The sequence below is a fragment of the Pristis pectinata genome, chromosome 27 (genome assembly GCF_009764475.1).
Source record: "Pristis pectinata isolate sPriPec2 chromosome 27, sPriPec2.1.pri, whole genome shotgun sequence".
Taxonomy (NCBI): Eukaryota; Metazoa; Chordata; class Chondrichthyes; order Rhinopristiformes; family Pristidae; genus Pristis; species Pristis pectinata.
The window spans coordinates 862,936-889,373 of NC_067431.1; the positions used below are offsets into that span (position 1 = coordinate 862,936).

The 26,438-nt window shown below is 43.8% G+C and overlaps 1 protein-coding gene across 1 annotated transcript in view; it reads left to right on the forward strand.

Moving 5' to 3' along the window:
• The window catches only part of acad8 (acyl-CoA dehydrogenase family, member 8), a 97,132-nt gene extending 71,446 nt beyond the window's left edge, over positions 1–25,686 (forward strand). The window contains exons 8-11 of the mRNA XM_052040047.1: positions 1,968–2,065; positions 15,575–15,727; positions 19,279–19,381; positions 24,150–25,686. Coding sequence (XP_051896007.1) covers positions 1,968–2,065; positions 15,575–15,727; positions 19,279–19,381; positions 24,150–24,202 — 407 coding nt within the window. The 3' untranslated portion in view covers positions 24,203–25,686. The remainder of the gene's footprint in view (positions 1–1,967; positions 2,066–15,574; positions 15,728–19,278; positions 19,382–24,149) is intronic.
• The last annotated feature ends 752 nt before the right edge of the window (positions 25,687–26,438 follow it).

Genomic DNA, 26,438 nt, shown 5'->3' on the forward strand with positions numbered 1-26,438 from the left:
CCTCTAGTTTTACTTGCCTCTGATATGGGGAAGTTTCCTGCGGTCTCCCCTATCTACCCCCCTCATAATTTTATATACCTCAATCGTGCCCCCTCTTAATCTCTTCCGCTTCAGGAAGAATAGAACTAGCCTCTCCAGTCTCTGCTCCTAATCGAAACACACTATCTCAGGCAACATCCTGGTGAATTTCTGCTGCGCTCTTGCTATTTCTACCACACACTACTCTAGGTGCAGTATAACTGACGTTTTGTACAATTTCAACATGAGGTATCAGCTCTTACATTCAAGTGCATTGGCCTCTGAAAGCAAGCATACCAAATACCATCTTCACTACCCTATCCACCTGTGTCGCTACTTTCAGGGAGCTATGGACTTGCACTCCAAGGTCTCTCTGTACATCAACTCTCCTAAAGTCTGTCCCACTTATTCTATATGTCCTAACAAAATTTGATTTTCCAAAGTGCAATACCTCACACTTGTCTGGATTAAATTTGCCACCGTTCCACCCAACTTTCCAGCTGATTTATATCCCACTATATCCTTAAGACAACCTTCTTTGCTGTCTACAACCACACCAATTTTCACATCATCTCCAAACTCGCTAATCATACCTCCCATGTTGTCATGAAGTCGTTTAGAGTCATAGAGTCATACAGCACGGAAACGGGTCCATGGTCCATGCTGGCCAAGATTCATATCTAAGCCAGTCCCATTTGGCCCATATCCCTCTAAATCTACCTGTCCAAGTATAGATAAATAAAGATCCCAGCACCAATCCCTGTGGCACACTACTTGTTACAGATTTCCAGTCAGATGAACACCCATATGCCACCACCCTCTTTCCCATTATGTGATAACAACAACTGAGTGCAGTATCCAGCTGAGATCTGATCAGTCTTTTATAAAGTTAGAGCAAAACCTTCCTGCTCATGTATTTAATGCCTCAACTAATAAAGGCCAGTATCTCTTAACCATGCAATGTACGTGGATTTATGAACTTGTACACCGAGGTCCTTCTGTTCCTCAATACTCCCCTGAGCCTTACATGGTATTGTCCTAGCCTCATTAGTACTCCCAAAATGCACCACCTCACCCTTAGCTGGATTAAACTCAAATAAACATACTGGCACAAAACGTTGTCCTGAATGCAATTTAAAAATTCTACCCCTCTACACTTTTTACACTAAAGCATCCAATTTAATATTGGGGAAATTGAAGTCCTTTACAATCATAATCCTCTCTGTGATTGACTGACTAAGCAGAAGTGGAATGTGGTGGTGGGTTTTCTGGGAGGAGGGAGCTACATGCATGCTGAACGTATTTCTTTGAATGGAAAAAGTAGAGCTTCCAAAAATATTGTGCACTGGACATAGAAAATAAAAGGTACAATAGGGGTCCTACTGCTCACACAGTGTGGGACACGGATGGTCCTCCTGCTCACACAGTGTGGGACACGGATGGTCCTCCTGCTCACACAGTGTGGGACACGGATGGTCCTCCTGCTCACACAGTGTGGGACACGGATGGTCCTCCTGCTCACACAGTGTGGGACACGGATGGTCCTCCTGCTCACACAGTGTGGGACATGGATGGTCCTCCTGCTCATACAGTGTGGGGCACAGATGGTCCTCCTGCTCACACAGTGTGGGGCAAAAGGTAATGGTTTCTGGAATACCCGACTGAGCAAAGGTGTTGAGGCTGGAGATTGTAGGTATTTGTTAGGCAGACATGTTAAGAGCTGTAGAACTATGGTGGGTAGATGGAGCTGGTCAAAGATCAACTGTAATCCAATTAAACTGTCCTGTAGGCTCAATGGACTGAAAGGCATTCTTCTGTTCATGTGTCTGAAGTCAATTAAACTGTCTGCAAATCTCTGCTTCACAAGTCCAGTAACTATTTGTGTATCTTTGTTTTGACATTTTTATTCTCATTAACCATTTCTAACTGTGTCTTTTTGATTTTTTCAGCTTCATGCTCATTAGGTGCTGCATATGCTTCTATTCTTCTGGCTCGAGATCACCTCAAGGTCCGCAAGCAGTTTGGGGAACCTCTTGCCAACAGCCAGGTATGAAGACTATTCCTGTACTGGGTCCCCATTAGTGACTGTGGAGTACCATTAGTTTTTCCAGCTGCCAATGACATGTTGTAAGGGTGTAAGATGTTCAAGATTCAACTTTCCAGAGATGTTATGGCTTAGATGGAGAAGGTTCAAGAGTAGCAATTGGTTTGAGTAATCAGGGCAGTAAAAGTGAATGGTGAGGATACTATGAAATCAGCAATGCAGAGTTTGTATTCTCTTATTCACTCAAAGAAATATCAAAATTAGAGGAGCAATCATCAAAATATAGAATCTCCTACAAAGGGTTGGAGTGAAACAAGTTTTAAATCAAGACAGCGCAATCACTATATATCTGTCATGGCAGTAATATCAAACTGCTGAAATACTAGTCCAACCTTGACTGGGGGAGATAAAACAGAAGCGATAAATTGTACCACTCTGAGTTCAGACAGTGGTTCAAAATGAAATCACTTGGCACAGTGACAACCTCATATTACAAAGGTCCAGAACTTGTTAAATGTTGGAATTTAACAGAGGGAAATGAGGTTTTTATTTTTAATTCATTAACTTTTTAGGATCCGAGTATTGTTAATTACCCTTGACAGAACAAGATCACAAGGGCAGGAGTAGATGTACAAAATATTAAGAGGAATAGATAGAGTAGACAGCCAGCGCCTCTTTCCCAGGGCACCAATGCTCAATACAAGAGGGCATGGCTTTAAAGTAATGGGTGGGAAATTCAAGGGCGATATCAGAAAGGTTTTTTACCCAGAGAGTGGTTGGGGCATGGAATGCACTGCCTGGGGCAGTGGTGGAGGCAGGTACATTGGTCAAATCAAGAGATTGTTAGATAAGCATATGGAGGAATTTAAAATAGGGGGATATGTGGGATGAAGGGGTTAGATAGTCTTAGGTGAGGTTTAAAGGTTCGGCACAACGTAGTGGGCCGAAGGGCCTGTATTGTGCTGTACTGTTCTATGGTAACTCAAAAATGAGAAAGGTACAATCACTCTGATGGGATCATACTAGACTCCACCAGTAGACCACCTGGCTCCTAAAGCCTGCCTTGCATTCAAAGTCAAAGTCGAGTTTATTGTCATATGCACAGGTACACGTGTGTACAGGTGCAATGAAAAACTTACCTGCTGAAGCATCACAGGCACATAGCATCAAAAAAGCAGCATTCACAAGAAAAACATAAATTAAACATAGATTATACACAATTTTTACAAGAAAGAACACATAACAAAAAAAAAGCAAATCCAGTTTAGTGCAAAGTGGTCATAGTGTTGCTAAACTGCAGTGATTAGGGTTTTGCTGGTTGGTTCAAGAACCGAATGGTTGAAGGGAAGTAGCTGTTCTTGAACCTGGTGGTTCAGGCTTGTGTAATTCCTGCCCAATGGTAGCTGCGAGGAGATGGCATGGCCCAGATGGTGGGGATCTTTGATGATGGATGTTGCCTTCTTGAGGCAGCACCTCCTGTAGATACCGCCAATGGTGGGGAGGGATGTGCCCATGATGTATTGGGCAGAATCCACTGCTCTCTGCAGCTTCTTAATTTGATCATGGCTGATCTGCCCAGGCTTCAAGTCCTCTTCTGCACCAGTTCACAGAGCCCTCAGTTCCCCAACCTTTCAAAGATTTATCCCGCTCTTCTTTAAGTATCTCCAGTGATCTAGCTTCCACCTCCTCCAAGGCAAAGAATTCCGGAAGCTCACCACCCTCTGTGAGAAGAATTCCCTACATACCTCAGTTTTAAATGATACCCACCCCTGCCCTATCTTATGACTATGTCCCCTCATGAGAAACTCTCCCACTCATGGAAGAATCTGCCTCTCAGAATTTTGTATGTTTCAGGTCATCTTTCATTCTTTTAACCTCCAAAGAATATGAGTCTAACTTATGTAGCCATCCTTGATAGGACAACCCTGTCAGTCCAGGAATTACCTCAGTGAATGTCTTCTGGACTGCCTCCAAATCTGATATATCCTTAACTAAAAGGACCACATGTGTACACAGGTGAGCCTCACCAGTGCTCAGTACAACTGTAACAATATTTTCTGATTTCTAAACCACAGCCCCCTTGTAATAAAGGAGAACATGTCATTTACCTTCTAAATTACTTGTTGACCCTCCCTGGTAACTTCATGTTTTCCAAGCATAAGAACCCCCAGTTCTCACTGAACTTCAGTCATTTGCAATTTCTCTTCATGTAGATAATAGTCTGCCTTTTGATTCCTCCCACCGAAGTGCATGACCTCACATCAAACTCCATTTGCCAAGATTTTGTCTACTCACTCAACCTATCTGTTGCAGAGTCCTGATATCCTCATCGCAGCATGCCCTCCCACATACTTCAGTGTCACTGACAAACCTGCCTCCTGCTGCAGGTGGTTAATATAATTAGTAAATAACTGAAGGCCAAGAACTGATTTTTGGGACATCCCATTGGTTACATTTTTCCAGCGTGAGAAAGATCCATGCATTGGTGCTGCCTTCTGTCTCATACAGAACTCAGGAACTTCATTAGTTTTGCTGCCAGTTTCCACCTTGTTCACCTTCACATGGTCCATCTCTGACTCTTCCCTTTCTGGATCTCTCCAACTCCATCTCATGGGTAGGGACTGTTACAGGTTCTTCCATGCTATTTTAAACTACCCAGTAGATATCTTTGGGACGTTTGCAATATCCCGCATCATAAAGACTGATTCAAAAGAACTGGTTTAAATGATCTTCCATCTTCTTGTTTCTCATTACTAATTTCCCACTGTCACCCTTCAGGAGTCCCACACTTACATTAGCTTATCACTGCCTTTTTATATCTGCTGTTTATTTTGATATTACCTGCCAGTTTCCTCTCATGATTTTTTCCCCTCACTCAAGTCTCTTGCTGCTGATACTTGCAAAGTTCCCAGTTTTCTGGTCTACCAGTGCACTGCCAGTTTGTCTGCTCTACTTTCTGATTTCGTATTTTCCTTGATTCCCTTGTTAACCACAGATGACTCATCTTTCTCTTGGAATCCCTCTTTCCAGTGGAGATAGCATTTTGCTGAGTGTTGTGAAATGGCTGCTGAAGTATCTCCACTACCCATTCCTCTGGCTCATTTTCCCATTCTATTTCTAGACAACTCAACCTTCATACTACTGTATTGCCCTCATTTAAGTTGAGGACACTGGCTTTGCCCTGAGGTGTTCACCCTCATACCTTACCTGGACATTAACTGTGTCTTGATTCCTACTCCATAGGGGAGCCTTAACTACAAGATTGCTTTTTAATCTGACATCATTTCACATGATTAAACCTAGGTCCTGTAACAAGTTGCTCTAAGAAATGATCCTAGATGCACTTCACAAATTCCTCCAGCACAGTACCATTGCCAGTTTGATTGGTCCAATCAATATTCAGACTAAAATCACCCGCAATTGCCTTCTTACAAACCTTTGCTGTTTCCCCATTTATGCTCTAAGGCATTACTTAGAGGGCCTGTGGACCAAGTCCAACTGTGTCTTTCCCCTGCTATTCCTTATTTCCGCCCAAACTGATTCCACATTTAGATTCAGTGCAACTGTATCACCACTGACCGCCACACTGATGCCTTTCTTGATTTACAACGTTACTGCACCTCTGCACTTCCTTTCCCCTTTTGTCTTTTCTCTCGGAGCATCGAATAACTTGAAACAGTTTGACTGAACAGCTATTACAGAATGACCAGGTCTGACAAAGTTATCAAAGTCTTACAGAGTTGTCAGACCTGGTCGCTCTGTAATAGCTGTTCATTCAAATTCATGTTTATGCTGTCAACTCTGTCTTATAACAAATGCCGAGTACATTCAGATACAGAGCTAAAAGCTTTGACTTTTATAAGTTTTATTTACTCTGAACTTATTTCCTGCTTATTTCCTGCCCTTCCTGTTGCATTTTGATTTTCATTCTCCCCTTTTCCCCCTCACTTTCCTGTGCCTCTCTCATTCCTATCACTTGAACCCCCCCCCACCCACCCTCATTTAGTTTAGAGCCCTACCTATACCCACTTTCTTGAACTGCTGCAGTCCTTCCGATGAAGGAACACCTGCAGGTATAAGACATTCCAGGATTTACGCCCAGCGCCGTTGGAGGAACAATAAAATAATTCCAAATTAGGATGATGTGTGACTTGAAGGGAAATCTGCAAGTTGAGGTCTTCCCACTTGCTTCCTGTCCTGCACTCCTTGAGAGAAGAGAGCACAGGTTTAGCAAGTGCCTTCAAAGTAACCTAGGTAAGTCACTGAAGTCAAAATATGCTGTTGGTGTAGGGAATGAATATTTTGACTGGTGGACAGGATACCAGACAAGCAGGTAAGTGAGCTGCTTTGTCACAGAGAGTTCATAGAGTTATACAGCATAGAAACAGGCCCTTTGGCCCAACTGGTCCATGCCGACCAAGATGCCCCATCCAAGATAGTCCCATTTACCAGCATTTGGCCTGTCACCTTCTAAACCTTTCCAATCCATGTACCTGCCCAACTGTCTTTTAAAAGTTGTTATTGTACCTGCCTCAACCACTTCCTCTGGCAGCTCACTGCACATGTGTACCACCATTCGTGTAAAAAAAATTGCCCCAAAAGTTCACTGCCCTCAATGCCCTGACTTATGAAAGCCAGCATGCCAAAAGCCTTCTATACCACCATGTCTGCCTGTGACTCCACTTTCAGGGAACCATGTACTTATACATCAAGGTCCCTATGTTCTGCAACACTCCCCGGGGCCCTGCCGTTCACTGTGAAAGTCCTACCTGGACTTGACTTTCCAAAATACAACACCTTGTACTTATCTGAATTAAACTCCATTTGCCATTCCTCAGCCCATTTACCCAGCTGATCAAGATCCCCCTGTAATTTTTGATAACTTTCTTCATTGTCCACTATACTACCTATTTTAGTGTAATCTGAAAATTTGCTGACCATGCCTTATACATTCTTATCCAAATCATTGATAGAGATGACAAACAACAATAGGCCCAGCACTGACCCGTGAGGCACATCACTAGTCACGGATCTCCAGCCCGAGAAACAATCTTCCACCATCACCCTCTGCTTTCTACCATAAAGCCAATTGTGTATCCAATTAGCTAGCTTTCCCTGGATTCCATGCAATCTAACCTTTCAGAGCAGCCTACCATGTGGAGCCTTATCAAAAGCCTTACTGAAGTCCATATAGACCACATCTACTGCACTGCCCTCATTGACTTTCTTGGTCACATCATCAAAAAACTCAGTCAATTTCATAAGACATGATCTCCCACGTACAAAGCCATGCTGACTACCCCTCATCAACCCCTGTCTTTCCAGATGCATGTATATCTCATCCCTCAGAATCCTCTCCAGTAACTTACCTACCACAGATGTTAGACTTTCTGGTCTGTAGTTCCCAGGTTTTTCTTTGCAGCCCTTCTTAGATAAAGGCACAACATTCACTACCCTCCAGTCTACTGCCATCTCACCTGTGACTAATGATGATGCAAATATCTCACCTAGGGCTCCTTGTCAAGGATAGTGTTAAGCTTCTTGGAGTTGCTGGACTTAGAGACAATTGGAGAGTATACTGTCATGCTCATGATGTATGCTTTGTACATGACAGAGAGCCTTTGTTGTGTCATGAATAAGTCATTCGTAACAGGAAACCCAGCCTGTGAAGTGCTGTTGTAGCGAATGTATTTCTGTAGATGGCCCAGTCAGTTGTCAGCCCCCCAGGATGTTGATGTTGGGTATTTAGGTACATTCTTGTTGGAGATGACTATTGCCTGACATTTCAGTGACATGAATATCACTCGCCACTTATCAGATCTTGCCTGAACGTTGTTTAGTGCTTGTAGTCTTCAGGCACAGTCTGTTTCATTTTCTGAGCAGTAGTAAATGAAATTGAACATCGTGTAGTCATGAACGAACATTCTGACTTCTGACCTTGGTGATGGAATGAAGACCATTGATGCAGTAGCTGAAGATGGTTACGCCCCGAGAAGCTCCTACAGTGACGTCCTGGGGTTGAGATGATTGACCTCAGATAACCACAACCATTTTCCTTTATCACAAGATATAAAAGAACCATTGAAACATCCAACAATTGATACCCACTGATTTCAGTTTTACGAGTGTCCTTAATGCCCCACATGGTCAAATGTTCTCTTGAAGTCAGGGGCAGCCAGTCTTACCTCACTTCTGCACTTTGGCTCTGAACCTCTGCATTGTAATGAGGCTTGGAGTAGATTGGTCCTGGTGAAACCCACCCTGGGCGTTGATCAGGAGAATTTGCACCCTATAACACTGTTGACGAGAGCCTCCATCACTTTGCTGATTACTGAGAATAGGCTGATTGGTTGGTATTTCTCTGTGTTCAAAGGATGAGCCTTACATCAGCATCCTCTACACAACACTGCCCTCCGACAATAAAAGTTTGTGGTGAGACCCTGAAAAGCAGGGACCTCTTTCTATGCATGACCACTCAAAGTGCAGAAGGAGCATTCAGGGCAGTATCGAAAACCTTGAATCCATGCAGTGAGTAGAAGGCCTGTGTAAGTGGCAAAAGAATGGACCATCTGACAAACTCCCACCTGCCAGCCCGCCGTGCACCTCTGGCTCCATCTGTGGAAGTCTGTGGTTCTCACACTGGCCTCATCAGTGACTCAGAACTTGGGTGGAAGCAAGTTACCCTCAATCCCCAGCAATGCATAACAAAAGAATTTAGTTGATTGCATACGCCAAACTTTTCCTGTATAGGACACACCCAGGCAGTTTTCCACGTTGTTAAGTATACAGTGGTGTTATAACTGCACTGGAGCAGCTTGGCTTGAGGTACATTTAGTCCTGGAGACAGTCATGGAGTTGTACAGTACAGCACAGGAACAGGCCCATCGGCCCATTGTGTCCATGCTGCCCATTGTACTTATCTACACTAATCCCATTTACCCGTCCAAAACTCCAGAGCCTTCAATGCCTTGGCGACTTGACTAGATGCTTTTTAAATGTCATGAGAGTCTCTGCCTCCGCCACCTCTTAAGGCAGCACATTCCAGACTCCAACCACCCCCTGGTGAAAATAAATCCTCATCCGGTCTAACCAAACCAATACTTCTTGCCTTAAACCTTTCACCATGGGAAAAATACTTTTATTGTCTATCCCCCTTGCACTGTTTTATGTACCTCCACCAGGTTGCCTGTCAGCCTCCTCTACTTCAGGGAGAACAAACCCAACTTATCCAGTCTCTCATAACTGAAGCACTTTAATTCAGACAACATCCTGCTGAACCTCTTTGCACCATCTCTAGTTTGATCACATCCTGAAGCTGTTGTCTGGTCCCATCCCCACTGCGGAATGCAATGTTCAGTCAGTTTTTTATTTCAAAAACTTTATTCATGAAAACAAAACACAGTCAGTGCACATCTATCTTTCTATTCACAGTATCTTCAAATCAATGCATTCTAATTATAAAGCACCAATGCAGTTCATGTGACCTCTTTGAACAATACACCTACCACAGAACGCAGCCCCTCAGTGGTCACTGGCAGCAGGACAGACTGTGGTCCTTCCCCACAGAGCCTTTGTGTTGGCTGCACCAGACTTCAGTACATCCCTCAGCACGTATTCCTGCAGCCTGGAATGTGCCAGTCAGCAGCATCCACTTACAGACATCTGCTTGCACAGAAAGACCAACAAGTTTCAAGCGTCTTTCATTGAGTTGATGACTTCCAGTATCAGTAGATTTCTCTCTTGGTCTGTGTCCCTGGGACCAGCCCGTAGACCAGAGAGTTCTCTGTCCGCAGCTTCTCAGAATGAACCTTGACAAGGACTCTTGCATCCTTTTCCAGACCTTCTTGGCAAATGCATGGTCCACAAAGAGGTGGTCAATCATCTTATCCTCATCACAGCCATCTCGAGGGCAAGCGTGCACTGGGAGTGAGACTCCAACCATGCAGGAAGGATCTGACGGTGGGGTGGTGTGGGCTCTGTCACTGCCAGCTAAGTGAGGTCTTGGTGCTTGTTAGTAAGGTTTGGCAGTGAGGAATTGTGCTAATTGGCTTTGACAGTCTGCTTAGTAAACGTAGTAAACCATTCCATACGATCCATTGTGTCCTTCTCCCACGGGCCTGCAGGATGTCCTGTGCTAACCACTGTCTGATGGACTTGTGGTCAAAGCCATTTCTTGATATCACATGGAATGAACCAATTAGCTGAAGGCTGGCCTCTGTTATGGCAGAGATCTCCGGTTCCCGAGTTATGGCAGAGATCTCTGGTTCCTGAGTTATGGAAGGATTTAATGAGCCAGGAGAAGTTCAGAGAAAGTTTACTGGACTGATACCTAGAATGAGAGGGTTATCTTTTGCACAGGCTGGACTTATATCCACTGGAGTTTAGAAGAGGGAGAGAGGACTTGATTGAGAGCTACAAGATGCTGAAAAGTGATTGGCATGGTGTATGTGGAAAGGACGTTTTCTCTAGAGGGAGATCTAGAACTTAGGGTCACTGTTTAGAAACGAGGAGTTGCCCATTTAAGAAATAAGGTAGATATTTTCGTCCTCAAAAAATGGTGAAAAAGAATCTTTGAATATTACAGGGAGAAAGGGGTAAGATCACGGGACTAAATAAATTGACCCACCATCAACTGACATAGGCTTGATGGGCTGAATGGCCTTCTCTGTGGTAAACGTTCTATGATTCCATGAGTGGTGGACTAAGGGACTTGGCTCTGTTGTGTATCGTTCCCTGGTGATGAGTTATAAATTGGCAATGCATGATTAGCTATTGCCACCCAGAACAAAAAAATGTTTTCTAGATTTGTGAAGGGAGTTGAGACAGACATGATGAAGGCATGGGCCATTATCTTTCTCGACCAGGAGCATTGCAAATGTTGCAACCTGCTTAAAACAAACAAGGTGCAGAATAAATTCAGTAATGGCAGGTGACCCATTCAGTATGAACAATAAGGAAATGTTGAGACAATAAACCAGAACAAAATAAATAGGGACTTGGAAAAATCCAAATTTACATCAAGCTATATTCAGGTATCACTTTATATTATGGCTATATTAAGAGTAAAAGGGTGGCTTAGGGATTAGCAGGCCTGCCTATGTATGGAGCCACAGGAGATGGGTAGGATTTTTAACAAATATTTCTCAGTTTTTGCTGAGGAGTTGCTCAAGAGAAAAGGGAAACAAGTGGAGATGTTTTGGAGAACATTCACATTACCAGGGAGGAGGTATTTGCAACTTACAGTGCATTAAGGTGGCTAAATCCCCAGGGCTTGACCAAGTACATCCTCGGACCTTGCGGGAGGCAAGAGAAAAAATTGTAGAGGCCCTTGTGGAGATATTTGCTTCATTGTTAGCCAGTGGTGAAGTTCCCAAAGACTGGAAGGTGGCTAATGTCATTCAGTTGTTTAAGATGGAACTACAGGCCAGTCAGCCTGACCTGATTGGTGGGGAAGTTACTAGGAGGGGTTTTGAGGGCCTAGATCTACCAGCATTTGGATAGACAAAGTCTGATTAGGAGCAGTCAGCATGGCTTAATTTGTGGAAAGTCATGCTTGATGAACCTTTGAGTTTGTTGAAGAGGTAACCAAGAGAGTAGATGAGGGTGGGGCAGTGGATGTTGTCTATTTGGACTTTAGCGAGGCCTTCAACAAGGCCCTGCATGGTAGGCTGCTCTGGAAGGTTAAGTCCCATGGAATCCAGGGAGAGCTAGTTAGGTGGATTCAAAATTGGCTCGGAGGTAGGAAGCAGAGGGTGGTGATTGAAGGTTGCTTCTTGGAATGGAGGCCAGTGACGAGTGGTGTGCCACGGGGGTTGGTGTTGGGACCCTTGTTATTCATTATTTATACAAGTGATTTTGATGTAAATACGCAAGGCTTGATCAGTAAGTTTGTGGATGACATGAAATTAGGAGGTGGTGTTGATAGTGAAGAAGGTTATTGTAGATTACAGGGGGATCCTGATCAGTTAGGGAAGTGGGCTGAGGAGTGGCAAATCGATTTCAATACAGATAAGTATGAGATGATGCATTTTGGAAAATCAAACCAGCACAGGGCTGAAACTATGAATGGTAGAGCACTAGGTAGCAGTGTAATGGAACAGAGAGACAAAGGAGTACAAGTGCATAGTTTGTTGAAAGAGGCTTCACAGGTAGACAGGGTGGTGAAAAAGGTGTTTAGCACACTGGCCTTCATCACTCAGGGCACTGAGTATAGGAGTTGGGACATTATGTTGCAGTTGTATAAGTCATTGGTTTAAGTACTTGGAGCACTGTATACAGTTTTGGTCACCTTGTTATAGGAAAGACATAGCTAAACTGGAAAGAGTGCAGGAAAGATTTACAAGGATGTTGCCAGGACTAGAGGGCCTAAGTTATAGGGAGAGATTGGCCAGGCAAGGTCTTTATTCCTTGGAACATAATAGAATGAAGGGCGACCTTATAGAAATGTTTAAAATTGTGAGAGGCAGAGATAAGGTGGACGGTAAAAGTCTTTTCTCCAGGGTGGGGGAGTCCAAAACTAAGGGGCAGAGGTTTAGGGTGAGAGGGGAACGATTTAAAATGGACCTGAGGGGCAACTTTTTCAGGCAGAGAATGGTGAGTATATGGAATGAGCTGCCAGAGGAAGTGGGTGAGGCAGGTACAACAGTATCATTTAAGAAGCACTTGGATAGGTACATGGAGGGGCGGGGCTTGGAGGGATATAGGCAGAATGCTAGAAATTGGGACTAACTGGGTGAGCACCATGGTTGGCATGGACTGGTCGGGCCGAAGGGCCTGTATCCATGCTGTATTGTATTAAATAGCAAAGGAAATAGCAAAGGATACCAGGAGATTTGTGAAATATGAAACAGTAGGGCCCCTTGTTCCCTTGTATCCTACTCATTAAGATCATGGCTAACCTTTAACCTCCAGGCTACTTTCCAGCACTAACTCCATAATCCAACAATTCACTTAATATCCAAAAATCTACTGATTTCTGACGACTTAAATAGACTATATTAATCTTAAATAGGTTGTAGAATTCCAAAGGTTCACAGCCCTCTGGGTGACAAAACTCACCAAAATCCTGAATAGCAGTCACTTCATTTTGAGTCTGTGACAATAAGAACACAAGAAAATGGGAACAGCAGTGGGCCACTCGGCCCCGCCATTTGATATGATCATGGCTGATTTGCGCTGGCCTCAGCCCCTCTTCTCTGCCAGTTCCCCATAATAGAACACAGAACAGTACAACACAGTACAGGCCCTTCGGCCCACGATGTGGTGCCGACCGATATAAACCTACTCCATGATCAATCTAACCCTTCCCTCCTACACAGCCCATAACCCTCCATTTTTCTGACATCAATGTGCCTATCTAAGAGTCTTTTAAATGTCCCTATTGTATCAGCCTCTACCACGACCCCCGGCAGTGCATTCCAGGCACCCACCATTCTCTGTGTAAAAAACCTACCTCAGACATCTCCCCTAAACTTTCGGCCACTCACCTTAAACAGATGTCCTCTGGTATTGGCCGTTGCCACCCTGGGAAAAGGGTTCTGGCTGTCCACCCTATTTATGCCCCTCATAATCTTATACACCTCTATCAAGTCGCCTCTCATCCTGCGTCGATCCAAAGAGAAAAGCCCTAGCTCACTCAACCTTTCCTCATAAGACATGTTCTCTAATCCAGGCAGCATCTGGGTAAATCTCCTCTGTTCCCTCTCTAAAGCTTCCACATCTTTCCTATAATGAGGAGACCAGAATTGAACGCAATACTCTAAGTGTGATCTAACCAGAGTTCCATAGAGCTGCAACATTACTTCGAGGCTCTTGAAATTAATCCCCTGACTAATGAAGGCCAGCACATGATACACCTTCTTAACAGCCCTATCAACTTCTGCGGCAACTTTGAGGGATCCATGGACTTGGAGGCCAAGATCCCTCTGTTCCTCCACACTATTAAGAATCCTTCCATTGACCTTGTACTCCGCCTTCAAGTTTAATCTTCCAAAGTGTATCACTTCACACTTCTCTGTGATTGAGCTCCATCTTCCACTTCTCTGCCCAACTCTGCATCCTGTCTCTATCCCGTTGTAAGCTAGGACGACCTTCTACACTATCCACAACACCACCAACTTTTGTGTCATCTGCAGACTTACTAACCCACCCTTCTACTTCCTCATCTAAGTCATAAAAATCACAAAGAACAGGGGTCCCAGAACAGATCCCTGTGGAATACCACTAGTCACCGTCCTCCAAGCAGAATACTCTCCATCTACTACCACTTTCTGCCTTCTGTGGGCAAACTAATTCCAAATCCACACAGCCAAGTTTCCATGGATCCCATGCCTCATGACTTTCTGGATGAGCCCACCATGGGGAACCTTGTCAAATGCCTTACTAAAGTCCACATACAGCACATCCACCACTCTACCTTCGTCAATTTGTTTAGTCACCTCCTCACAAAACTCAATTATGCTTGTGAGGCATGACCTACCCTTCACAAAGCCATGCTGACTATCCCTAATAAGGTCATGTTTCTTCAAATGCTCCTAAATCCTATCCCTAAGAATCCTCTCCAATAGTTTGCCCACCACTGATGTAAGATTCACTGGTCTATACAGTAATTCCCAGGATTATCCCTATTACCTTTCTTGAACAACGGAACAATATTTGCCATCCTCCAATCCTCTGGTACCTCTCCTGTGGCACTTTGGGAATCAAATATAAAAGGAAAGTACACAGTTAATGCTCAATACCCCAACCAATGAAGGCAAACAGGCCGTATGTCTTCCTTACCACTTTATCTACTTGCATGGCTGCTTTCAATGAGTTACGGACTTGGACCCCAAGATCCCTCCGTACATCAATACTGTTAAGGGTCCTGCCATTAACTGTATACTTTCTCCTTACATTTGACCTCCCAAAGTGCAACACCTCTCACTTGCCTGGATTAAGCTCCATCTGTCGTTTCTCCGCCCATATCTGTAACTGATCTATATTCTGCTGTATCCTTTGACAACCATCTTCCCCACCCACAACTCCACCAATCTTTGTAGTCTGCAAGCTTACTAAACCACCCTGCAATGTTTTCATCCAAGTCATTTATACATTTCACAAACAACAGAGGCCCCAGCACCAACCCCTGCGGGACATCACTGGTTGCAGACCTCCAGCCAGAATAACGCCCTTCCATCACTGCCTTCTGTCTTTTCTGGCCTCGAGCAAAGACAATTACGAGGAAATGTAATAAATGTTTAATGTCTTGCAGGGTTTTAACAGTAAATAAGGAAAACCATTTCCTTCAGCAGGTGTGTTTGTTAACTTTTTTGATCATGTAATAACCAGAGATGATTTGAATAGATGCAAATTCAATCATAAACTTGCAAAGACAATTAGATAAGTGGCCCCAGGGAACAGAATGACCATTGAGAAGCAGTGTCCCAGGGGAACTGAGCCGTGTTAACACAGTTCACAAGTGCATTATTTCTTGGAATTCTTTCCATTATTGCTTAATTTTGCTTCTTTCAGTACCTGCAGTTTAAACTGGCTGAAATGGCGACCGGACTGGTGGCAGCTCGTTTGATGGTACGCAACGCTGCCGTAGCACTCCAGGAGGGTCGGCAAGATGCCGTGGCCCTTTGTGCAATGGCCAAACTCTTTGCAACTGATGAATGTTTCACAGTAAGTATTGAGTATCCCGCCACCTCTAGTCAAGGGTAATGAAAAATCCAGCAAAACAGCCATAACACTCAAGTCCAAGCCAAAGTACTACATTGTCTTGTATTTCAGATGTTCACCACAGGAACAGGACTCGAGGCTTGCAAGTGTTATTGGTGCAACTACAACACAGTCAGTTTAACCTCAGTGGTGAGGCTGTTGCTAGAAATGATAATCTGGCATAAAAATAGAGAACACTTGGAAGTGTGGTTTAATAGGCAAGAAGGATTTTCTGAGACTAATTGGTTATAAGTAACTTGAATGGGATTTTGATTGAATATTGTTCAAGGTAGTGCAGTTAACACCACTGGCTATTGACAGCAGAATTGCATATTTAGTGAGCAGGTCATACCTCAACGACAGGCAGAAAGGTGACAGATGACCACCAGGAAGAACAGGAGGCGCAGGCAGGTAGAGCTGGAGCCCCTTGCAACCTCCCCCTCCTAAACAGGATTACTGTTGAGTGTGATGGCATCCACAGCCAAGTTTCTGGCACCACGGTTGGCTGTGCTGACCAACAGTGAAAGAAGGTGACTCGGAGAGCGGTTGTGAGTGGGCTCGATTGTGAGGGGAATGGACAGGTGTTTGTGGGTGCAATTGAAACGTCCGAACAATATGTCTCCCTGGTGCCGGGCTCAGAGATGTCTTGAGGTGGCTGCAGGGCATTCTGAATGGGGAGGGTGACGAGCTAGGGGTCGTGGTACATGTCAGTATTAACAATAGAGATAGAAAGAAGGATGTGATCCTGCAACAACAATTTAGGGAGTTAGATAGGAGGTTAAAGAGCAGGAACTTCAAGGTTGTAATCTGTGGATTACTTCCTGTGCCACACACAGGAAGTAGGGTAGGTTAGATCAGTGCGTGGCTGAAGTGATGGTGTAGGAGCGAGGGCTTGAAAAGCTTGGATCATTGAGACTGCTTCAGGGGCAGAGGCAGGGAGGTTTGCTTATGGTGATGGGCAGGATTGAAACTAATTTGCCAGAGGGATGGGGCTGTGAGAAGCAGCACAGTGCATGAGGAGATGGAGTCCAATAAAGAAGATAAACTAAGCAAATCCAGTCGGCATGGCAGACAGGGTTAGGTGGGAGGAGCGGTGTGCTAAACTGCATCTGTTTTAATGCAAGAAGCCTGACAGGTAAGACTGATGAGCTTTCAGCACGTGGGAATGTGATATTGTTGCTATCATTGAAACATGGTTGAAACAAGGACAGGATGGGCAGCTCAATGTTCCACGGTATAGAAGTGTCAGGCATGATGGAGGGGGGGGTAAGAGAGGAGGGGACATCGCAATATTGATTTGGGGAACATCACTGCAAGTCTCGAGGAGAGTGTCGTGAAAGGCCCTTCAAATGAGGTCCTATGGGTAGAACTTAGAAATAAGAAAGGGGCGATCAATTTGCTGGGCTGTACTACGGGTCAGTGAGAGATAGAGGAGCAGAAATGTAGACAAGTCACAGAAACCATAAGAACAATAGGGTTATAGTAGTGAGGATGTTTAACTTCCCCAGTATTGACTGGGATCGCCTTGGTATGAAGATGGAGTGGGATTTGTAAAGTGTATCGGGAAGAGTTTTTAAAGCCTGTACATAGCAAATCATACTGGAGAAGGGGCTCAACTGGACTTAACACAGAACAGTACAGCACAGGAACAGGCCCTTCGGCCCACCATGTTGTGCCAAACTAACTGAACTAGTAATTAAATGCTAAACTAAATTAATCCCTTCTGCCTACACAATGTCCATATCCCTCCATTCTCTGCACATTCATGTGCCTATCTGAGAGCCTCTTAAACCCCTTTTTCGTATTTGCCTCCACCAGCACCCCTGGCAGCATATTCCAGGCACCCACTCTGTGTATAAAGACTTGCCCCGCACATCTCCTTTGAACTTACCCCCTCTCACCTTAAATGTATGCCCTCTAGTATTAGACATTTCAACCCTGGGGAAAAGATACCAGCTGTCCACTCTATCTATACCTCTCATAATCTTGTAAACTTCTATCAGATCTCTCCTCAGCCTCCGCCACTGCTCCAGAGAAAACAACCCAAGTTTGTCCAACTTCTCCTTACAGCACATGCCCTCTAATCTGGGCAGCATCCTGGTAAACCTCTTCTGCACCATCTCCAAAGCCTCCACCTCCTTCCTGTAATGGAGCAACCAGAATTGAACACAATACTCAAGGATGTGGCCTAACTAGTGTTTTATAAAGCTGCAACATAACTTTGTGACTCTTGAGCTCAATGCCTCGACTAATGAATGTAAGTATGCCATACGCCCTCTTTACTACCCTATCAACTTGTGCAGCCACTTTCGGGGACCTATGGACTTAGACCCAAGATCCCTCTGTACATCAACACTGTCAAGGGTCTTGTGTACTTTCCCTTTACATTTGATTACCAAAGTGCAACACTTGGCCGGATTAAACTCCATCTGCCGCTTCTCCACCCATATCTGCAGCTGATCTATATCCCGCTGTATCCTTTGCAATCTTCTACACTATCAATCACTGTATCGTTTGTGAATTTACTAACCCACCCATCCACATTTTCATCCAAGTCATTCGTATATATCACAAAACAGCAGAGGTCCCAGTACAGATCCCTGTGGAATGCCACATTTACTAATGTATCCTTTATATTGAATTGCCTCTTAGCAAAATGTATAATTTTTCACCTCCATTAAACTTCATCTACCATTCCATCAAACCTCTACATGTCAAAGCAACAACCGTGTCCACTGCCCTTAAAATTCCTGCACTCCACCACACTGTTACTACAACATGGATCATCTACAAAATGCTGTGCATTTACTTGTCTGGAATACTCGGAGTCCTTCCCATTCTCACAACCTTCATCATCAAGGAGAGCAGCTGGTACATGGGAATACTTGGCACGTTTCCTTTCAAGTGTACCCCATCCTGACATGCAAACATGGCATCATTGTTTCATCTTTGCTGGTTCTGAATTTTGGGACCCCCTACCCAGCAACTCAGTGGAAGGATCTTCACTGAAAACACTGGAGCCATTTATAAAGATGGCCTACTGCATCTTCACAAAGGCAGTTAAGGTTGAGTAATGTCCATGTCCATTCTCTGTAAGATGAAAGAATAAAAAAAACAAATGAGTGTTTTCGGCTATAAAGTGCTACCCTGATTATTGTTCCTGTGAACACGGTGGTCAAATGCTGATTACGTGTGGTGATGCCTGGACCCATCACCCAGATCCTGTGAATGTGCACAACATTGAGGAAATTTGTTGTTTGAAGATAAATACACTCTTAAACTGATGCAAATTAATTATATTGCCAACTGCTTAATACCTTGCAAAGTGTTTGTTAAATTTTCATGTCATTTCTACTTAAGTTCTGGGTAATACATTTTCAATTTTGTTTAAATATCTGAACTGAATGATTCTTCTGTGTTGAAGACCCTCGACACCTCAGCATGCACAAAAGTACATCCTCAGAAAAAAAAAGCTGACCAGAAAGCCTGTTAAATAAACCATCTGTCTCAAACAGATCTGCAATCAGGCGCTGCAGATGCACGGTGGCTATGGCTATCTGAAGGACTATGCTGTTCAGCAGTTTGTTCGCGATATAAGGGTGCATCAGATCCTGGAGGGTAAGTATTATTGCTGATTTTTTTGTTTATTTTTGATTTCATGGAGCTATTTGCACGTGCTGTTTGGAAAGGATATCTGAGAAAAGAATAAAATCATATTAGTACATGAGTTCGAATATAAGCATATTTGAGTGAAAGGTTGTAAGGCTTGTTTCAACCAATTGCGTACTTCCCTTTCACCTCAGGGTGCCAAAACAGCCCACTTAGAGGGGCAAACTGCATTCTCTGTAATTGTGGCCATAAATTCTTCACCCCTCTGTATTGTTTCAGAATTAACTGCACAGAACCATGCCACTTTTGCCCAGCTCAGTTTTCTTCCTTTTCTTGGTTCCACATTCATGTATTCACTTATTCACTTTTAAGCAGGACATTTCCAGTAATGACTTCTATATCAACTCTCCTCCATAACAGCAGCCCCTACCGTGGGGGTCAGATTCTTTATGTGTGCCCTGTGGAGCAGCCAATTCTCCCTGCTGGAGCTTTGAGGATGGGAAGAAGGTCATTGATGTATTGTTGGACCTCACTGCCTTGTACAGTGTTATCTGGCTCTGTGGCCTCTGCTACAGGCTCCTCCAAATGATACCTGACAAAACAGTTATTGGCTTATACTTCAGAACCATAGCTTTACTCTGAAGATCACTGATGAAAAGCAGTCCAGATGTCTTGGCAGTAGTCTCTCTTGAAGATCATTGCTCCCTATTGCTTTTCAGTGTGTACATTTTTGACATGTTCGACACCCAGTTGAGAAGTTTGACAACCTGAGTCACACCTAATCAAGCAAGCAATGGGAAGCCATTGAGTCTTCTCTGAGATATCAAGATTGTTCCTGTAATGTTTTTCTCACTTTTCCAGTTTAGATGAACTACCCTTGACCTGAAACGTTTCTTTCCCCAAGGATGCTGCTTGACCTGCTGAGTACTTTCAGCATTCACTGTTTTCATCTGCTGGCTGTGACTGCAGCCAGTGGAGAGGTTCCCCAAATTCACTGACTTTTTGCCAGTGCTGTAAAGCCATTCTTGGTCAAGTGCTGCTTTGATGTAAAGGGTTCACCTTCACCTCTGCAATTTGGAATTGTTGCTTGCTGTAAGGGCAAGAGCAAAGTCTGTAAGGTCACAAGGTAAAAGGAAGAGCAGTATAGTAGGGGAGAATATAGTCAGAGAAGCAGATACTGATTTGTGCAACCATTATCACAAATCCTGATGATTGTGTTAACATCTCCTTGTACTGGAGAAAGCAAGCAGTAGAAGAGTAGAGTTATTGCAGCCCATGCAGATAAGCAACTTGTGTTGAACCAGGACGATGTTCTATCTGCTGGCAAGTTGAGGAGTGGGCAAATGAAAGTAGAGGCCCTCACAGTGATCTCAAGACTGTCACCTGAGCCACTTAGGATTTGACAGAAGGGATGGTGGCTGAAGGGATGGTTGAGGAGGGAGGGCTTGGGACCATTTCTGAGGAAAATGTGGACTGTACAAGCAGGATAGGTTGCACCTGAAGCAGAATGGAACCAACATCCTCAGGGAGGTTGCAGAGTGCTGCCTCGATCACTTCCTCTGGCAGCTTGTTCTAGAAGGCCACCACCCTCTGTGTGAAATACTAACCCCTCAGATCACCTATAAATTTCTCCCCTCTCACCTTAAACTTGTACCCTCTAGTTCTAGACACCTTGCCCTGGGAAAGAGACTCTGACTATCTATCCAGTCTATGCCCCTCAAAATTTTATTAACTGTTAAAAGGTCACCCCCTCAGTCTGCTACGTTTCAGCGAAAGTAAACCCAGCCTATCCAATCTTCCTTTATAATTACAGCCCTCCATCCTGGTGAATCTCTTCTGCACTCCCTCTACTGCTGCCACGTCCTTACTGTAGTGTGGCAAACGGAACTGTATATAATATTTTATTGTGGTCTAACCAATGTTTTATACAACTGGAACATGACGTCCCAACTCTTATACTCAATGCCTCAGCCTACGAGGCAAGCACACCAAATGCCATCTTCACTGCCCTATCCACCTGCTTTGCCATTTTCAGGGAGCTATGGACTTGCATCCCAGGGTCTTGTACAATGCTCCAAAGGTCCATGCTATTTACTCTATGTCTCACCAGAATTCAACTTCCCGAAGTGCACTACCTCACACTCGTCTGGATTAAATTCCATCTGCCACTGCTCTGCCCAGCTTTCCAGCTGATCTGTGTCCCGCCGTGTCCTTGGGCAATCGCCGTTGCTATCCATGACTCACCAGTTTTCAAATCTCACAAATCTAATTGAGTTTTTTGAGGTGGTAACTAAGAAATTGATGAAGGCTGAGTGGTGAACATGGTTTACATAGACTTCACTAAAGCTTTTGGCAAGGTTCCAGATGACAGACTGGTCTGGAAGATTGAGGCACAAGAGATCTGAGGTGTGTGTCAAATTGGATCCACAGTGGAGTTGGTGATAGGAGGAAGGGGGTGGGAGTGGTGGGTGGGAGCTTTCTGACTGGAACTCTGTAACAAGTAGTGTACAGCAGCGATTGGTGCTGTACACTAAGAGAAATATAGCACGGATACAGGCCCTTCGGCCCAACCAGTCTGTGCCGACCACAGTGACCACCCAGCTGCATTCCTGCGTTCGGCCCACATCATTCTAAGCCCCACCCCTCCACGTTCCTGTCCAAGTGCTTCTTAAATGGTACCATTGTATCTGCCTCAGCCAATTGATTGAGAATATAGGTGGTCTGACTAGTCAGTTTGCAGGCAAGAAGAAAATTGGTGGTGTCTTAGATAAGAAGGTTCTCTAAGGATACAGCTAGATCAGAGGGAAAGCTGGGCAGAGCAGTGGCGGACCGAATTTAATCCAGTCAAGTCTGACATATTGTACTTTGGGAAGTCAAATTCTGTTTGGACATAGAGAGTAAATGGCAGGGACCTCAGGAGCACTGCTATACAGAGGGACCTTGGGCTGCAAGTCCACAGCTTGCTGGAAGTGGTGACACAGGTGGATAGAGCAGAGAGCAAGGCATTTGGTACGTTTGCCTTTGTCAGCCAAGGCATTGAGTCATGATGTCGGGGTTATAAAATTATGATGTGAATAGATAAGGTAGATAATTAGAATCTTTTTCCCAAGGCAGGAAAGTCTAGAACTAGTGGGCACAAGTTCAAGGTGAGAGGGGAGAAATTTAAAGGAGATCTGAGGGGTAAGTGTTTCACACAGAGGGTGGTGGGTGTGTGGAACAAGCTGCCAGGGGAGGTGGTGGAGGCAGATGCAATTACAACGTTTAAAAGGTGTTTGGACAGGTACTTAGATAAGAAAATCGTCGAGGGATACAGGCCTAATGCAGGCAAGTAGGATTAGTGTAGAAAGGAATCACTGTGCCCATGGACAGGGTGGGCTGAGAGGATCTGTCCCTGTGCTATATGATTCTGTGTATTGTAGGAAAGCACGAAAGTTTCTTTGCCAACCTGTCCCAAGCTCCTGATTCTCTCTATTCCCCAGAAGGACAAGGCAAAAGAGGCACACAGGAACACCTATATAATACCCAGGAAGACAGACCAGCCTGACCTGAAAATATGTCACTGTTACTTCATTATTGCTGGGTTTAAATTATTACTCAGTTTCACTGTTCACCAGTTGCACTGTAATGGTTCAAGAAAGTGAATCACTGCCACTTTCCCAAAGGCAACTAGAGATGGGCAATAAATACTTGAATTTCTTTTCAATAAATGTAAAATACAAAGGCAGTGACTCGGGGTGACGTTATCTACCTGACCAGCCCCCCTCTCCAATACCTGACCACCAACTAGAACCCAACCTAGGGAGTGCGACTGCCTTCTGCATCAAAATGGCCACCCCATGATTTATGCACTTAGGGTTGAAGCTCACTAGTTGAATGCTAGTTCTTTGGGATCTACATGTTTCCTCCAGATACAGTAGCATGCAAAAGTTTGGGCACCCCTGGTCAAAATTTCTGTTACTGTGAATAGCTAAGTGAGTAAAAGATGACCTGATTTCCAAAAGGCATAAAGTTAAAGATGACACATTTCTTTAATATTTTAAGCAAGATTACTTTTTTATTTCCATCTTTTATTTGGCAAGTATCACAGCTTGTAAACGCTTTCTGTAGCCAGCTAAGAGTCTTTCAATTCTTGTTTGGGGGATTTTCGCCCATTCTTCCTTGCAAAAGGCTTCTAGTTCTGTGAGATTCTTGGGCCGTCTTGCATGCACTGCTCTTTTGAGGTCTATCCACAGATTTTCAATGATTTTTAGTTTGGGGGACTGTGAGGACCATGGCAAAACCTTCAGCTTGTGCCTCTTGATGATGCATCAGGCTTGTTTAGATGTTCCTTTGCAAACTTCTGATGCTGAATTTTGTGGTGAGGGTGCAGGAAAGTTTGGAGAAAAAAGGGTGCAGAATTTCATGAACTTTTGCTTCGGGACCTTTTCCTTTTTTGTTATTTTGAAACTATAAAAGATGGAAATAAAAAAGTAATCTTGCTTAAAATATTAAAGAAATGTGTCACCTTTAACTTTATGCCTTTTGGAAATCAAGTCGTCTTTTACTCACTTAGCTGTTCACAGTAACAGAAATTTTGACCAAGGTGCCCAAACTTTTGCATGCCACTGAACTGTATGTTTCATAGCTCCACAGATGCAGTGTACCATTTGCAATTGGGCTTTGATTTATAAATGGATACTATATATCCATTTTTATTGAATGTTAGTAAAAAAAAATCAGGTGGAGAAAGTTCTTATTGTCTTGAAGGGAAAAAGTAACATTTTTTTATTTCCTGTAGGTACCAATGAAGTGATGCGGATGCTTATCTCTAGGAACCTGTTCCACGACTAATTTTACTGTGAATGAGCACTGTTTTACCAAGTAGAAACAGTTCACTTTATCGATTATCTATCATGTAAAGAAAGCTCAGATAACAGCTGCATATCTTCATGCAAAGATTCAAATCACTGAACTAGTATGTCCTTGTGAAAACTATTCCTGCACTCCAGTGTAAGGTACCTGACCAGTAAAATGCAAAGTCAGTTTTTTTTCTTTCTATTTTCTCCTTGGCTGTATAACTTGAATAGTTTTCAGGGCCTAAACCCATATGCAAGGATAGAGAGAAGTACCTGGATAGATGAACTATAATAGCTCTGTATTCTGTTTGTCGGTGTTAGTTCGACCACTAGCAGTTAGCACCATTAGATGTTTAATTCCTTCAGGTAATGCTTGGAGTGAAGTCTAATAAAAAATTGAAAATAGTTTTTTGTTTTGTTTTACACTCTGTGATGTCTACTTTTGCTATAATTTCATGCACGAATTATAAGAATAGAGCAACTTAAAAACTGGATTTACAAATGGGCAATTGTGCTTGACAAATGTCTGGAGTTTTTGAGGATGTAACCAGTGGAGCAGGTGGAGGAGAACCAGTACTGGACTTCCAGAAAGCTTTTGACAAGGTCCCATATAAGAGTGCAACATTAAAATACTTGGGATGGGGATAAAGCGCTGACTTAGTTATAGAACTGGTTAGCAGACAGGTAACAAAAATAGGAATAAATGTGTCATTTTCTGAATTGCAGGCAGTGATTTGTGAGGAAAAGCCTGGTCCTGTGTCTGGTCCCCAGCTATTCACAATATGTATTAATGATTTAGATGAAGAAATTAAATGTAAACTCCAAGTTTGTGGATGACACAAAGGTTGGATGGGAGTGTGAGCTGTGAGAAGAATGCAGATATGTTCCAGTGTGATTTGGACAGCTGAAGGAGAGGGAAAATGTATGGCAAATGCAGTGTTATGTGGATAAATATGAAGTTATCCACTTCAATGGATCCACAGCAAGGCAGGTTGTTATCTAAATGGTGAGAGTTTAGGAAAGAGGTGAGGAAGTGAAGGGTTAAGAATTGCAACCATACCTATAACTGGCAAGCAAAAAATATATATATTTGCATTTATATTTCTTTAGCAAGGACTAGCAAGCTGCTGACCCACTAGTTAGGTTGGAATGTTAAGTATGTTAACTGCCTTTGTTTCGGGTAACGACGGTGGCGATACTGAGTGTAATTAACATCGAGGTAAAGACTTGGTCTGAACAATGAAGGGTGATACCTGCCTTTGAAAGCCTTGACTATAACTCAATTATACTAAGACAAAAGGTGTAATAGCTGTCTCGAGATCTCTATAGCTTGACCGAAACTTGCGGCGCCATTTGCATGGGATGTGCGTGACAATTCCTGTATAAATGTCTGTCTGCCCTTTGTTCGGGGAGAACTCGGGAAGCGACTCTTAGTGAGTGCTGAAGAGAATTCTCCTAGCGGTGCACTGCTAATAAAGGTATTTGTTCGAATCGACCTCGTGGCACTGTGTTATTTACAGCGGACGGATATGGAAATTGATTTCGGGACGACAGAAGGAGGTGCAACGAGACCTGAGTGTCTTTATGCATCAGTCAATGAAAGTAAGCATGCAGGTACAGCAGGTGGGTAAGAAGACAAATGATATGTTGGATTTCATAGCAAAAGGAATTGAGTACAAGGGAGTGATGCCTCACTGCAATTGCACAGGGCCTTGGTGAGTCCACATTTTCAGTGTTATATACCGTTTTCCTCTCTGTATCTGAGGAAGGATGTTCTTGCGATGGAAGCAGTGCAGTGAAGGTTCACCACATTGACTCCTGGGATGGCAGGACTGACGAATGAAGAGAGATTGAGACGATTAGCCTTGTATTTGCTGGAGTTTAGAAGAATGAGAGGCACCTCATTGAAACTTACAAAGTCCTGAGGGACTGGAGAGACGAGATGCCTTCCTGATGGTGGAGAAGTCCAGAACCAGGAATCACAGTCTAAGGATATGTTGCTTCAGACTGAAATGAGGAGAAATTTCTTCACCCAGAGAGTAGTGAACCTCCACCACAGGAGGTAGTTGAGGCCAAATCATTAAATATATTCAAGAAGGAGTTATTGACACTAAAGGGATCAAGAGATATGGGGAGAAATCAGGAACAGGGCACTGAATTAGGATGATCATCCCCAATCCTGGTGGAGCAGGTAGGAAGTGCTGAATGACTGATGGCTGCTCCTGACTTCT